Below are 14,571 nucleotides of genomic sequence, written 5' to 3' on the forward strand. Positions count from 1 at the left end.
AGGGGTCCTGGGGGCGGGCGGCGGGCGACCCGGGGCAGGTGAGCCGGGAGCGGGCGGCGGGGCGGGCGGGCTCGCGCGGCTCCCGGACCGGGGTACCCGGTAGCCCGGGGCCGCTCCCCCCGGTGCCGCTCCCCCCGGTGCAGCCCCGCGCGGGGGCCGCCGAGCGCAGGGGCGGGTCCTCCCGCGCCAGACACGCCCCGGCCGGGTTTATAAGCCGCCGGCAGCCGCTGCCCGCGCCGAGGCTCCGCTCGCGCTCCCCGGGTGTCGGGACGCGCCCCCGCCCGCCCCCGCCCCCGCCCCCGCGCACTCCCACCCCTGCACGCTTCCCCGCGGGGGCGCCCCGGGGACCCCCGGCCTGCCCATGGCTGACCTGAGCTTCATCGAGGATTCCGTCGCCTTCCCGGAGAAGGAGGAGGATGAAGAGGAGGAGGAGGAGGAGGGGGTGGAGTGGGGCTACGAGGAAGGTAACCGGCCGCGGCGGGCGGGGTGCCCGGGGTCCCCGCGGCTCCCCCGCTCCGTGCGCCGCCGCGCCCCTGCTCCCCGCGTGCGCCCCCCGGCCCGCCCCGCCCCGCCCGGCCCGGCCCGGCCCGTTGGGGAGCGAGAGCCGCCTTGGCGCGAGCGCGAGCTCCGGGCCGGCCGGGCAGGGTTCTTGCCGCGGCCCCGGGCGGAGGATGCTAGCGACGCCCCACTTCTAGAGCAGTCCCAAGCCGCAAGCCGAATCAGTGGGTGCGGCCCCAAGGGGGTTGACTTTTTAAAAAGTTTTGCCGGCTGCGTTCCCCGCGGGCGACGTAGGACTCGAGAGGTTTGGCCCCTGGTGCTGCTGCCCACCAGATGTGGGACTGATGACTTTAGTCGTGAAATATGGCAAGAGGATATACGTCCGTGCTTTGAGAACGTACCGGTGTGCGTGTGTGCGCGTATGCCCGCCTCGAAATGTGCATTTCTGATAAGAGGTGTTCATTCACTAGCCACAGATTTACGGGTTTTGGCTCTTATCAAGCAAATTCGGAGTTTCAGCTGTTTCCCAGTAGTTGAACGAACGGGCAGAGGAAATTGTTGTGGAACGATTAATTCTTTTTTGATCCCTTAAAGATGACCTAAATTTCCCAGGGTCATGAATTATTGCGTCCACGTGGACAAATACAAATGGAATATTTTGTTAGTACACGATTTTGTATGTGGCATTAGATCGTTGAGAATGTGAATGCAGAAATTCCTACCCATTTGCCACATCTCATCTACAGACAGACAGTAGTCACGACTTTAAGAGTGTCAAGGATCATAGTGTCTAAACTAGCTTTTACATGTTAGATTTTACTGCGACTTTCTAAAACCTGTTCTAAATTTGCTTCATTTTGTGCTTAGGTGTTGAGTGGGGCTTGGTGTTTCCTGATGCTAATGGGGAGTACCAGTCTCCCATCAACTTAAACTCAAGAGAAGCTAGATATGACCCCTCACTGCTGGATGTCCGCCTTTCCCCAAATTATGTGGTCTGCCGAGACTGCGAAGTCACCAACGATGGACATACCATTCAGGTTATCCTGAAGTCAAAATCAGGTATATTAGAAGATGCTTTTGCATGCCTTTGTAAATTAGAAGTCCTCCTGGAGCTGTTGAATTGATTTGGCTTGTATGACTTTAAAGGTAGAATAAACATGGTACCATTATCAGGATAGCTTAATGTGCTATAAGATGCATTTTTTTTGAAATTAATTTCTAAAACATTTTTGAAAGGATAAAAGGATGAAATTATGACGGTGGTAGTTTGGTGGTTCTGTGTTATATGATGTTGCTGGAACAACCTTAGTTGATCAACTTAAACTTTGTGGGATTTGAGGAAAAGTATATGCAAGTGTACTAGTCTGTATTTTGTCCTAAACTGTTTATTAGTTTAATTCATTCAGAAAATGATAATGTTCTGTTTCACTACTTTGTAAAACTAAAAATCAGGATTCACGGACATAATCTGGCATTCCAGATAGACTTCTCAAATTAATTTTCTCTACTATATTAACGTGGCAAGAAGAATTTTAACTAATAGCAATCAAAAATCTCCTCTAAACTTGGTTAAAGATTGAAATGGCCAACAGAACTCAGATTAGTATTTATTTATTTTTAGCTCTCCTCTCCTTTGAGCCTGTTTGAGATGGATTTGAAATGTATTGTGGAAAAGGTGTTGGAAATTGGCATAAATGTAGAGGAGAAGAAAGAAGAATTTTTTAAAAATTAGAATTAACGTTACACTTAGTGAATTGTTGGATTTCTCTCTTGGACAGAATATAAAATTAGAGTATGTTGAAATACTAGAAAGTACTAATTGAACAGAGATCACCTATGCGTAAACTAGTTCTGAATCAATGACTTGATATTTCAAACCATAAAATCTTTAGGTTTATTATTTGAAACAGAGTAGTCATTGATTTCCAACTATGGAATTTTTCTTTTAAAATTCATTGTGAATGTTCCTGAACTTTAATTTAGAATCCACGAGCTAGTCATAGAATCATGTAGTCTTCCCTGATGTTCTGAGTTTAGTCAAAGTATGAGCATCATCCAAAACAGATTCTAGGTGTTACTTTATGGAGTCAAAGAGAGACCCGTTCAGTTGTAAATTTGAACTCAAATAAGATTTTTTTTTTTTTTGTGGGGGAGCTATCAGTCAGGGACATTATGCTTTATTTTTATTTTTAAACTATATAGTTAAATTATTAAATATTGGCTGTCTTGGCTTATAAAAAGCATATTAATGTAATATATGTGTACTGTTGTATTGACATGCCTTTGTATTTCTGGAAATAAATATTTATGTATCTATAAAACAAAAATGCATTTCACATCAGGCACCATGGTGAGTGGGTATTGGTTGCATACAAATGCATAAGACTATTCTTGAGGAGTCATAGTTTAGTGAAAATGCAATCCTTTAAAATACTAGTGTAAATATGTTATGAAATATGGAAGCATGGAGGAATGACTGAGTACGAATACCCTCCGCACTAGGATCCAATTAACTCGACCAACTTGAATTTAACATTTCCTTCTGGTACCTTCTCAAACATTCATGATTTTCCTCTGCCCCGTCTCTCATCCCCAAAACAGACTATCTAGCAGTGCCTCGACTCTCTGATCATATGGTTTTCCCTTGCAGTCTCCTCTATCCTCCACCCCTGACCAGTAGGGAAGAGGTCTCTTGTCTGTCTCAGCCTAACTTGGATACACATGTTCCAGACACCTTACTCCTGCCTCCTTAGACAGCTTGCCCCTTTAGATGTCCTGTCTCCCTCATGCTGCTGGAATAATTTCTTCTTTGTCGTTTCCGCCTTTTCAGTATTTCTCAAACTTAAAAAAATGAGTAACAAAAAATACCGTGTCTGGACCATTTATTTTCCTAGGATATTTAAGCTTCTCAAAGGAGTAGTCTGCAAGCCCTGAACATCCTGCCCTTCATTTATTTAATTCAAGTGTTAATTTTATCAAAATAGAATATAAACACAATTTAAATAGTTGACTGGTAAGTACTATATGTTTCTCTCTCTACTGGTTAGGCCCCACCCCCCATCTCCTACTCCCCCCCCAAAAAAAAAACTTTTTGCACTGGTGACAACCACTTTCAACTCTGAGCTGTTTCTCTTGTCTCCATCCCTTATGGATATGTTCATACTGTCATGTCTGACATATAGGGTATCTAAATGTCATAACTCCTTGCTATGGAAAATTAGGCTGGTTCTCTTATTACCTTCCCCCATTGTGGTTTTGCCTCTCTTGTCCCTGTATACTTAAATGACAATTTTTATTTAAATTATAGTACTTTTATCATTATGATGACATAGCTGTTGTTCCCAGCTGGGACTATATTCTACTGCCTTTGTTAAATGACATGGAGTTTTTCTTCTCCAGAGTGAATGCATTTTTATTTAATTTCGTATTTATCTATCATGATTTTATTTCCAGACTCTGACAGATGGCAGAGCTATGTGGAGAAGCCCTTCCCTTACTTCACTTGGTCCTTCCCACCTCCCTCTGGAGGCCTCTCCCTTTGATCTCTAGGCCTGCCCTATAGCCCTATCACCTGCAGCTCCCTGGACCTTATGCCTGGGAAGTCCCTTTGCTTGTCTCGAGTTCAATCACATGTTTCCTGGATGCTGTGCAGCCACTATTGAGGTTAATCCCTCATTTCAGGGAATTTCTTGGTTTATTCCCTCCTAAAATCCATCTTGAAGTAGTTCACTGAGAAGAAAGGCATGTGAGGGCTAATGTTTGGATACCTAATATGGCTCTGTGCTGGGTGATTAGTGGGCCTTTTCCTCAGGAAAATTGTGTCTTCCATTTCTTAGAAATTTTCTAGCATTATTTAATTGATAGTTTTCTGTTTTTCCTTTTTTTTTCTTCTTTTATAGCTCCTATTTTTGTCTTTTTGTTCTATTTCCTGGTAGATTTCCTTAGCTTCTTTCTATTAAACTTTTATTTTCTGCTTTTACATTTTTAACTTCTAAAAAAGTTGTGCTTATTCTATGGTTTTTCTTTTTTTTTTCTTTTTTTAGTTTTTCAAGTACAGCTTCTGGTATTTATTTCATAGATGCAGACTCTTTCTCCATTCTTTTCTGTATTGCTTTTTTTCTTTTCTCTTTATGTCTCTGTTTATTCTGGGTTTTTTTCTTCTATTCTTTTCAAATGTCTACTTATCTTTGGCTCTTTGTTCATATTTAGGAATGGATCTAAAAATTGGATTAGAGGCCCTGTGCACCTGGGCAGGGATTGAGGTCTGGTGGATGTCACAGTAACGTGATTATGTAATCTGGCCATGTTGTAGAAGGAGCTTTTGTAGGTTTATCCATTTTTCTGGAGAAAGGGATATGGTGCCTCACACCTGGCTCTCAGCATTCTGATTGTTGAGCCACAGGCAAAGGAGTCTAATCAGAGTGGTACATTTGTTACAGCTGATGAACCTGTGTTGACTCATCATTGTCACCTAAAACTTACAGTTTCCATCAGTGTTCACTCTTGGTGTTGTACATCCTATGGGCTTCAACAAATGGGTAATGACATGTCTTCACCATTATACTGTCCTACAGAATAGTTTCATCATCTTAAAAATTCTCTGTGCTCATCGGTTCTTCTTTCCTCTCCATCTCCTGGCAATCACTGATCTGTTTACTATCACCATAGTTTCATATTTTTCAGAATGTCATATAGTTGGAAGCATACATTGACTTCTTTCACTTAGAAATGCTCATTGGCTCTTTTTACTGGTTTTCTTTGGCTTGCAAGATTCAGTTGGCAATCTTTGTTTTACCTCCTGCAAGGTGTTACTGGCTTTGGAATCAGGTAAATAGAAATCAGGCCCACAACCTGCCCTCAAGAAGGTTACAGTGGTGTACTATGAAAGATAAGTGTACGGGAAGAGATTATTTTTGGGTGACATTATTAGGGGAGGATTGACAGAGGAAGTAGCATTTGCAGTGATCACCGAAGAGCGAAGAGTATTTGGATTGGAAATTTTGGAATATATGGGAAGAGAGGGCAATAAGCAAGAAAGACACAGATATGGGAAGGTCTAAACATTGGATGAGGAAAAGTGAATCCTGAGGTATATCTGGAAGAAAAGATTGATTCATGATACACAAGGTTTAAATGGAGAGGTTGTGTTGGAGCAAACTCATGAGGGATCTTGAATCAAGTCTGAAAGGTATGACCTTTCTTTTTTCCTCCTATAAAATATGTTGTTTTAGGAAAATTAACCTGGCCTTACTGAATAAGGTGGGATCTGGGAGAGAGTGGGAGCTGTTGTGTTGGCAGTGCTGTGGAAAGGCCGGGATGACACAGTGAGATTTCTGAGATGCTATCCACAGGACGTCAGTGATGGGTTATGTGGAACAAGGGAGAGGAGGAAACCATTGGAGGGATGCACTGGGGTGGAGCCCCTGTGACCGGACCCATCCTGTCACTGTGCTTCACCCTCTGCTCTGAACATATTTCAAGGTGAAGAATGCCTCTTAACACGGAGTTGAGCCAAGCATCACATTCCAGGTGCTGGTGTCTCCTTGAGTATGGAGAAATGTTATGAAGGCTGCCAAATTATTTAATTTCTCTGCAAGATGTGAATCGCTGTATCACCGCAATCTCAACATTAAGTGTTCAAATAAAAATCAAACATATTGGGATCCCTGGGTGGCACAGCGGTTTGGCGCCTGCCTTTGGCCCAGGGTGCGATCCTGGAGACCCGGAATCGAGTCCCACGTCGGGCTCCCGGTGCATGGAGCCTGCTTCTCCCTCTGCCTGTGTCTCTGCCTCTCTCTCTCTCTCTCTCTGTGTGACTATCATAAAAAAAAAAAATCAAACATTATTACAGTGGTATAAAGAATAGCTTAAATATAAAGATATAACTATAGATTTCTAGTCTGAGTGGTTTCGATACTTAAGTCATGAGAAAGTGTGAGACTGGCCAAGCTTCTGCAATGGAATGTCATTCCATATGACTACCATCAGTGTGTTAAGGGTAATGCCATTTTTAACGGACCCATCAGTATGGGAGAAATTGCTAATCAGGGTAGGTCATTTGTGCCCTTCACTGTAACTTATTATAGAAACCCTAATTAGACAATTTTACTTCTGGGTCTTTTATAATTCTCAATATTAAATTTAGGCTAGATTACTTTTATTATTAATCATACCTTTTTTTCCCCAAAATGTGACAACTTTTATAGTGCTTCTTAATAGCCTTGCTGATTTTAAGATGATGTCAAAAATATCTTAAAATTATTTTCACTTAGGAAGTAGCTCTGTATTGCTTATTTATATGAGATATCAGGGTTGAATTTCTTTATGATTGTCCTTATTATTAGCTAACTTTGGGGGTCTTGCATTCCTTGGACAAGTGCCTTAATCTGCTTCACTTTGTGTATTTTGCTCAGGCTAACTGGCCTCCTCCCCATACCCTTGGGGAGGAGTTGATGATATTTGTTCTTCAATATGAAATGAAACTGTATTTTAAAAACTAAAGACAGTAAAATAATTGATTTCTGCTTTTAAGATCTCAAATGCTTTTTTAGAAGGACTAATTTATACTACTTTTAGAATGTTTTATGAATACATTTTGGATTCCTTAAAAGTTAAACTGAGGTTATAAAATCTTTAGATCCATCAAGAATGACCTGTTTGGGTCTTTAGATCATTTAGGGGACACATCAGACCAATAACAGTTTCCCTCCATGTCGGAGACATGGCTCTGGAGGACTCTTGTCTCCTGGCCTTACCATCCATGCCTGGGTTATGAGAGCCAACCAGTTAGGCTTGCCCTTTGATGGTTCACCGTCCATGAAGATATGGGAGTAATATTTTAAAATGCAAAAAATATCAGTTGTCTGATTAAAAGTTATTGGTGATTCCCTGTGTAATAAACTCCAGCTTTTAGGCATAGCCTACAAGTCCTTTATCTTGGTGCTCACATCTCAAAGCCTACCTTTATTTTCCTGAAGCACACTCAGGCCTTTCTCAGCCCCTTCTTTCTGTGATGATTGTACTTAATCACTTCTCTTAGCTTACTTTTCCAAGCTCTGCTTAGTTATCTCCTCCCGGAAAGTCCTCTCTGACTTTCCAATGCCCCCTTGGTTTTGGCATGGCCCTTGCTGGGTGCCCTCCTGGTTCCTTGGCACTTTCCCTTACTGCTCCCAATGTAATCTGTTTAAACTACAGTATTAAGTTTCTTAAGCACTGAGAATGCCCTGCCAACACTGAGACTGTGTCCTTCTTTTTACAAAAATCCTTGGTGGACAGCACAGGGCTGGGCATGGAGTCTATCTTAAAATGCGTGTTGGACTCAAATGAAATGAGGGGAATAAGCCTTGATCAGCAGCCTTTGAAGTACCTGGCAAATTTGTTTTCGGCAAAGGCTTGTGGAAGCTTAGCTAGATTTAGGTAAATGCGTGTATTTTGTATCTTTATGGGGTTCTCAGATTTTTCAGAGGCTTTTGAAAGGAGCTCTTTTTATATGCACAAGCATAATAGCCATGCCTATTAAAGAACATTAAAGAAAGTGCAGGCAGTGGCAGTGGCAGTGGCATCAGTGTATTTTATATTCTTTTCACAAGTGTGTTATTCTAAGGAAATATGGCGTTGTCATCAGTGGGAGTTTCATTGTAATTTTATTGAACACAATGACATCACAACTAATAAACCTGCACATGGTGACAAAATATCACTCAGCAAAATTTGATACTCATAAATGTAGGAAAAGTTGTACCCCTTTTAGTATTAGTTGTTTCCCTATAAAAAAAAATAAGCTGTGAAAAGGGAGAATGATACTTTAAGAGGATGTTGCCAAAAGGGTAAAACAGAGCTGCTATTTATTTTAGGTCTATAAATGCAATCATTCTTGGGAGATGAACAGGTAATGCTTTTAGCTGGCACCTCATAAAATTTTGAATTCAGTATTTTGTTATTTTTTATGGCTTTGTACAGCCTTGCGATTTCGGTGTGGTTTAACTTTGGAGTGTTCATCTGCAGCAAAGGGAAAGGTACCTAGAGCCTTGATTGCTGGCTGCATCTTTGTCACCTCTCCCTGGGGACCAGGCCTGGGCAAAATGCTTGCCTTCTTTGTGTTTATTTTCAACCCGACAGAGGGTAAGACCCGTGAGGATCTTATTTCATTATAATTTTATTAAACATAATGGCACCATGGCTGACAAATCTGCCAGGTAGTGACCAAATACCACTCAGCAAAACCTTGATCTTCATAAATGTGCAAATTTTCATTTCACTCTAATAGAATGTAAGATCTATAAGGCTAGTGAATTTTGTTGGTTTTATCAAATTCAGTGTATCTTACGCATTTAATACGGTACCTGGTATAAAAATATTAGTTGAAAGGATGGGTACAGGAAACCCAATGGGCCTGGCACTGCTTCCTGTCAACACACAGATCGGTCCAGTGTGAGTTTCTAGGGCAGTTAATATATCAGCTCGGTCCTTAAGTTCTATACTAAAGGCTTCATTCCTAGGAAAGAAATAATGGGCATCAGTCAAATGGGGGTTGTATTTTGGTTTCCTGAAATCACTGTCAAGGTCATTTTCCTCCATCTCTATAGGAAGGTATTTCTAGACAGCTCTCTAACAGCTCAGAAATACTGTGTGCTTGTGTGTGTGTGCACCCTACAAAGAGGTTTGGGGCAAAGATTTTTAAAATCCTCTTTCCCATTTAACATGTGCTTCATTTCACAATGCTCTCCTTTCTCTTTCCTCAGTAATGTGGAGCTCAGCCTCCTCTAAGACGGTTTCCAACTTCTTTTGGAAGTAGAGTGTTGGACAACCAGCCCCCAAGCCCCAGGTCAGGCCTGGCTGCCATGGGGAGGGGTGTGTTTTCGAGTTTTGATGATGCAGGCTGGGGTGTGGCATGGGATGTATAAGAAGCTTTTTCCCATTTATTTATTTATTTTTTTTATTGGTTTGGGAGGTGAGGTACATTCCACCTTTGGGAGTGGGAACAGTCCAGACTTCCTTCCTGGTTTTTCTTAAGACCAGCATTGGGCAGCCAGGGGAAAGGAGTGATTTTTGAGGTTATTCACAAACTGTGGCATGTTGGTTGAAATAAAAGCATTTTACTCAACGTATGGATGATTATTGGAGAAGATGCAGTGCCTTTGCTCTGCAATTTGGGATATCTGTAAACCTGTGTGATCCATGTATTTATTTATTTTTTCTTTATTGTTTTGGGAAATAGGATGAAGTGTAGTACTCAAAGGAGGGACTGTAATTTAGAAATCCAGGCTTAAAGAACTCACTGTTTTTTATCTGCTCACGGATACGGAGATCTGAATTTCCATGTCCTAAGTGTGAGATGTGGGTCAGAAGATTGGAGTTCCAGGCTCCTGAAGTCCATCCAAGCCCATCCCAGCCACATTTCCTCCCCTTTCTGTGGGGATGGTGACTGACTGACCCCTCCAATTTTTTTTGAAGATTTATTTATTTATTAGAGAGTGACTGAGCATACAAGCAGAAGGGGCAGGGAGAGGAACAATCTCAAGCAGACTCTGCACTGAGACCAAGCCTGATGCAGAGCTCGAAGTTAAGACCCTGAGATCAACTACTTGAGCTGAAACCAAGAGTTGGGTGTTTAACCGACTGTGCTACCCAGGTGCCCCTGACCCCTCTGATTTGTTGTATAACTTAAAATAAGACCAAGCATTAAGAAAACATAAAAATCGTGTGAGATAGTATTACCCTAAAAGTCACATGTCTCACTACCTTTCTGCTTAGATGTGAGGTTTACACCCTTGGAAAATTTTAATTGTGTTTTGCTGCTGGTACTATTTTTCTTCTTTGGGCTGATAGAAAGCTTCAAACCAAACTTTTGGAGGGTACTTTTTGTAAGGACTTGACTTTTCCATCTGTTTCTGTCTCTTGTCTGCCTTTTCCCTCTGCTCTTCTAATTTATGTCTTCTGGCTGTATGACAGGTACTTGACAGAAGAAACCTTAAATTCTTTTTGCAACAAGGAATGAGGTGAAGAACCAGGCAAACAAATAAATATTGCTGCACCAATTTCCAATCCTCTCAGGTTTAGAATAGGGATGGACAGGCAGACTGTCCCTCTGGGTAGTGCTCGGCTTGGGGTACCACTGCCTCCTCCACACTGGTGGCCCAAGTGTGAATGCTAATCTCTTTCAGAGACTGCTTCTTGGGGGAGGGGATAAATTTTGTCAGCTCCTTGGCTAAAAAGAACTTACAATTCTTAGCTGGTGCCATTTGGAATGAAGTTTTTGTAGGAAGAACACAAACAACGTTTATTTGTGTCAAAGTGGATCATCCGTCATAAAGGAGGTTTTTCTCCTTGACATCGGCAAGTGTTTAACTTAGGAAAGTGTTTTATTGCTTCAAGACAGGTTCTTACACAAATGTATTTTTCATCATCCTTTAGAGTTATTCTTGTTTGGGACAAAGTTCTGGGTCATATCCGGAATTAAGAAATAGAGACAGGGCCCTGTCGGACAAAATGTTAACATTTTTTCCCCCAAAGGTTAACATTTTAAGTATTGTTAATATTTTACTGTAATTTTATTCCATTTGCATTTCTGGGGTACTAAGTGGGAAATCGCTTTTTAAGTGTGATTTCTTTGTCTAAAAATCATATTGGTGTAAGCATTCTTGTCATGGGTGACTTTGTTAGCTTACACTTATTCTCTAAACTGAGTATGGTACACATGGGGGATAATCTATAGACAAAATTTAATTTATTGATAGGTCGATGATAGGTCGATAGCAAATTACCAGTCAGTCTGAGGCACAGACCCTGTTCTTGTCTCCTGAGCAGTGCTAAGTGTAAGCCTCAGGGAGAATTAAGTGCTGTGTGTTTTCTGACCACTCCTTTACCTGTAACACACAGGAGGTTGATGGTATGCAATATTAGCAAGTATTTCAGAGCTTTTAAACTTCTACTGTATCAATATGACAGTGTAAACGCATCCCACAGTTAGAATATGTTTCTTATTTTGGCACATAAATGTAATCTGTAGAGCTCATGAGATCTTTCTGGCTGAAAATGTCCTCCGTGTTGAGAATGCTGTACTGCTGAATATGTTTTCTCTTAATTAAACAGAACTTACTTTCTTTTTTCAGTTCTATCAGGAGGTCCATTGCCTCAAGGGCATGAATTTGAACTGTATGAAGTTAGATTTCATTGGGGGAGAGAAAACCAGCGTGGTTCTGAGCACACAGTTAATTTCAAAGCTTTTCCCATGGAGGTAAGAATAAAAAATCATCTTGTGAAAATCTTATTGTTCATGTACACTATTCAGCAATCTACTGAGAACGGTTTAGTTTAGAAGTAGAAGCACAGCATTTAAATTTTACCAGTTTATATTAAAATAACAAATGCTTAAGGAAATGTATGCTTGGGCAGCAAATGACACTTCCCATTGACTTTGTTGAGTTTGGAGATTGCACAAGGGTGATTGGTCATAAAGGTAATCTACACTATTAAGTTTCATTTTAGTATTGTTACTGTTCTAAAAATTTGCCTTTGCAAATTCAGTAGGTCATTTTTGTAGATTTTGTGAATAGATGATAAACTGCAAACCAGTAACTTTTAGACAAATGTCAACATTAGTGAAAAGTCTAGTTTAGCTCTGATTAAAATTGGTAAGTTGGTTTGAATCACCCCAGGCAATTAGAGGGAGAGGGACAGGAAGAGGGAGAGGGAGAGAGGGAGAGAGGAGGAGAGAGAGAGAGAGAAAGAGAGGGAGAGAGGAGGAGAGAGAGAGAGAGAGATTGATTTTGAGAGAAAGAAAAAGAAATTTTAAGAGAGTCATTCTTTTGTCTAAGAATTCACTGCTTGCTTACCTTCTTAGTCAATTCCTTTTCTTTCTTCAATACCTACCTGAAGTATCATTTCTTCTGTGGGACTTTTCCTGAGTCCTTTCCCTAAGCAGAATTAATTTCTCTCTCTTCTTTTTGCCCAGTCTACTTGACAGATTGTTGCCTTGGCACTCATGGATTATAACTTTTAGTGTTCCCCGTATCTTTCTCACTGATCCTCTGGGTTCCTGTTATGGACCAGAGTGTTAGTACCCCTCTCTCCATGCATATGTTGAATATGATGGTATTAAGAGGGTGAGGCCTTTGGGATGTAATTAGGGTTAGATGAGGTCACAGGGGTGGAATCCTTGTGAATGGAATTAGTGCCCTTATAAGAGTCCAGATAGAGCTTGTTCCTCCCTGCTCGTTGCATGTGAGGACTCACCAAGAAGGTGACTCCCTACCATCCAGGAAGTGGGTCCTCACCAGACATCAGTTGTGCCAGCATTAGATCTTGGGTCGCCCAACCTCCAGAACTGTGAGAAATATGTCTGTATAAGCCACTCCATCTGTGGTAGTTTATTATAGCGGTTGACGTTGACTAAAACAGCTCCTTAAGATGAGTCTCCCTCCAGTTCTTCTCTTTACACCCATTATTTAGTCCATAGCTGGGTACCTCAGAGACTATCCATGTTGGTGAACTTCAGACAATGTTGCTGTTGGCCCAGGCTATGTTGATACTTCTTTCTGTAAGGACCTGCAGTTCTCTCCAGGAAACAGCACTTTGGTGACACTTGACAGTGTATTTTGGGGGGATGCTGGAGTGCCTGTCTTCCTTCCCAGTTCCCAAGTACCCATATCCTTAATGAAGCGTGGGATTGAGCATGGCTCAATGGGTACCATGCCCAGTTCCATTTCAGTAACTGGAAATCACTGTGTAATTCACAGGAGTGATACATATACTTCACAGAACGAAGATAGAGGAAGTATTTCTCTATGTTACTTTAATTACACTTTAAGAAAGTCCCTTTGAAATCTCAGGATATCCCTTTTATTAAAAAGATTCGAGTCTGTTTTTGTCTTTGTTTTTAAGATTCTGTTTATTGGGATCCCTGGGTGGCGCAGTGGTTTAGCGCCTGCCTTTGGCCCAGGGCGCGATCCTGGAGACCTGGGATTGAATCCCACATCGGGCTCCCGGTGCATGGGGCCTGCTTCTCCCTCTGCCTGTGTCTCTGCCCCTCTCTCTCTCTGTGTGTGACTATCATAAAAAAAAAAAAAGATTCTGTTTATTTATTTGAGAGAGAGTACGTGCAAACACAAATGGGGGGCCAGGGCAGAGGGAGAGAGAGAGAAGCAGACTCCCTGCTGAGCAGGGAGCCCAGGACCATGAGATCATGACCTGAGCTGAAAGTAGATGCTTAACTGACTGAGCCACTCAGGCTGCCTCAAGACTAGAGTCTTAAAAGTGAAATATTAAATGTTTTTTATAGGAGGGCGAAGGAGGGGAAACAGTGCATTAAGTTGAGGAGCACCCGAGTATGTGATTGTGGCCTTGTGATTGGGATTGAGGTCTTGTCGGGGAAGGTTGGGCCTTCACATGTTACCACCCTGGGGGCGTTTTTTCTCAGTGCCTATAGGCATCGTCTCACTTGCACTGACTTAAAACAGCTCTATGCCATCTCTGTGTCACCTCTGGCGACTGTGCCATCCCCACCAACACGAGAAGGAAAAGTGCACACCAGGATGTGTCAGAAAGGAGAGAGGACACAAAACAGTCCCAAACTGTTCAACTTGCAGGGTAGTGGAGGGCAGGGTGGGGGGAGGAGGACACTGGGTGGGCAGGGCTGCTTTGGATTTGAAAGACTCTTTCATCATCTCCTCTAAACCGGTCTTCAAAGACCTACTATAATATAAAAAAATTTACGGAGAGATGGGAGCAATCTGGTAGGCAACAACTTCCGGATGAGAATTTAGTGGCTTTGCTTGCAACACACAGAATTTACAGCCTTGGGAAAGCTTAATTAGATTACGTGAGTCAGTGGTGTGTGCTCTTTGCTCTGTGGTTGAATAGAGTTTCCAGACCACATGCTCAGGCTGGTCCTGTTATTTGGTGGCGTTTTGACTGCTCTGGTCCATTAAACACAGGTAATGGTTTGTTTTGAGTGAAGATTACATTCTGATAGGCTTTGTTTCTGCAGAAATATTTATATTTAGGATAATGGAATTACTGGCTGTAATTTTTCCAAAATAAGTGATGAATAATATTTGTGGTCTTCGTTATCCC

At 42.0% G+C, this 14,571-nt stretch overlaps 1 protein-coding gene across 2 annotated transcripts in view; it reads left to right on the forward strand.

Moving 5' to 3' along the window:
- Positions 1 to 257: 257 nt before the first annotated feature.
- CA8 (carbonic anhydrase 8) overlaps positions 258 to 14,571 on the forward strand; it is an 88,267-nt gene continuing 73,953 nt past the window's right edge. For both annotated transcript variants that reach the window (XM_055318141.1, XM_055318140.1), the window contains exons 1-3: positions 258 to 464; positions 1,366 to 1,557; positions 11,610 to 11,734. In XM_055318141.1, the coding sequence (XP_055174116.1) occupies positions 362 to 464; positions 1,366 to 1,557; positions 11,610 to 11,734 (420 nt within the window). In that variant the 5' untranslated portion in view covers positions 258 to 361. The remainder of the gene's footprint in view (positions 465 to 1,365; positions 1,558 to 11,609; positions 11,735 to 14,571) is intronic.

Source organism: Nyctereutes procyonoides, unplaced genomic scaffold, assembly GCF_905146905.1.
Source record: "Nyctereutes procyonoides isolate TBG_1078 unplaced genomic scaffold, NYPRO_anot_genome, whole genome shotgun sequence".
NCBI classification, from domain to species: domain Eukaryota; kingdom Metazoa; phylum Chordata; class Mammalia; order Carnivora; family Canidae; genus Nyctereutes; species Nyctereutes procyonoides.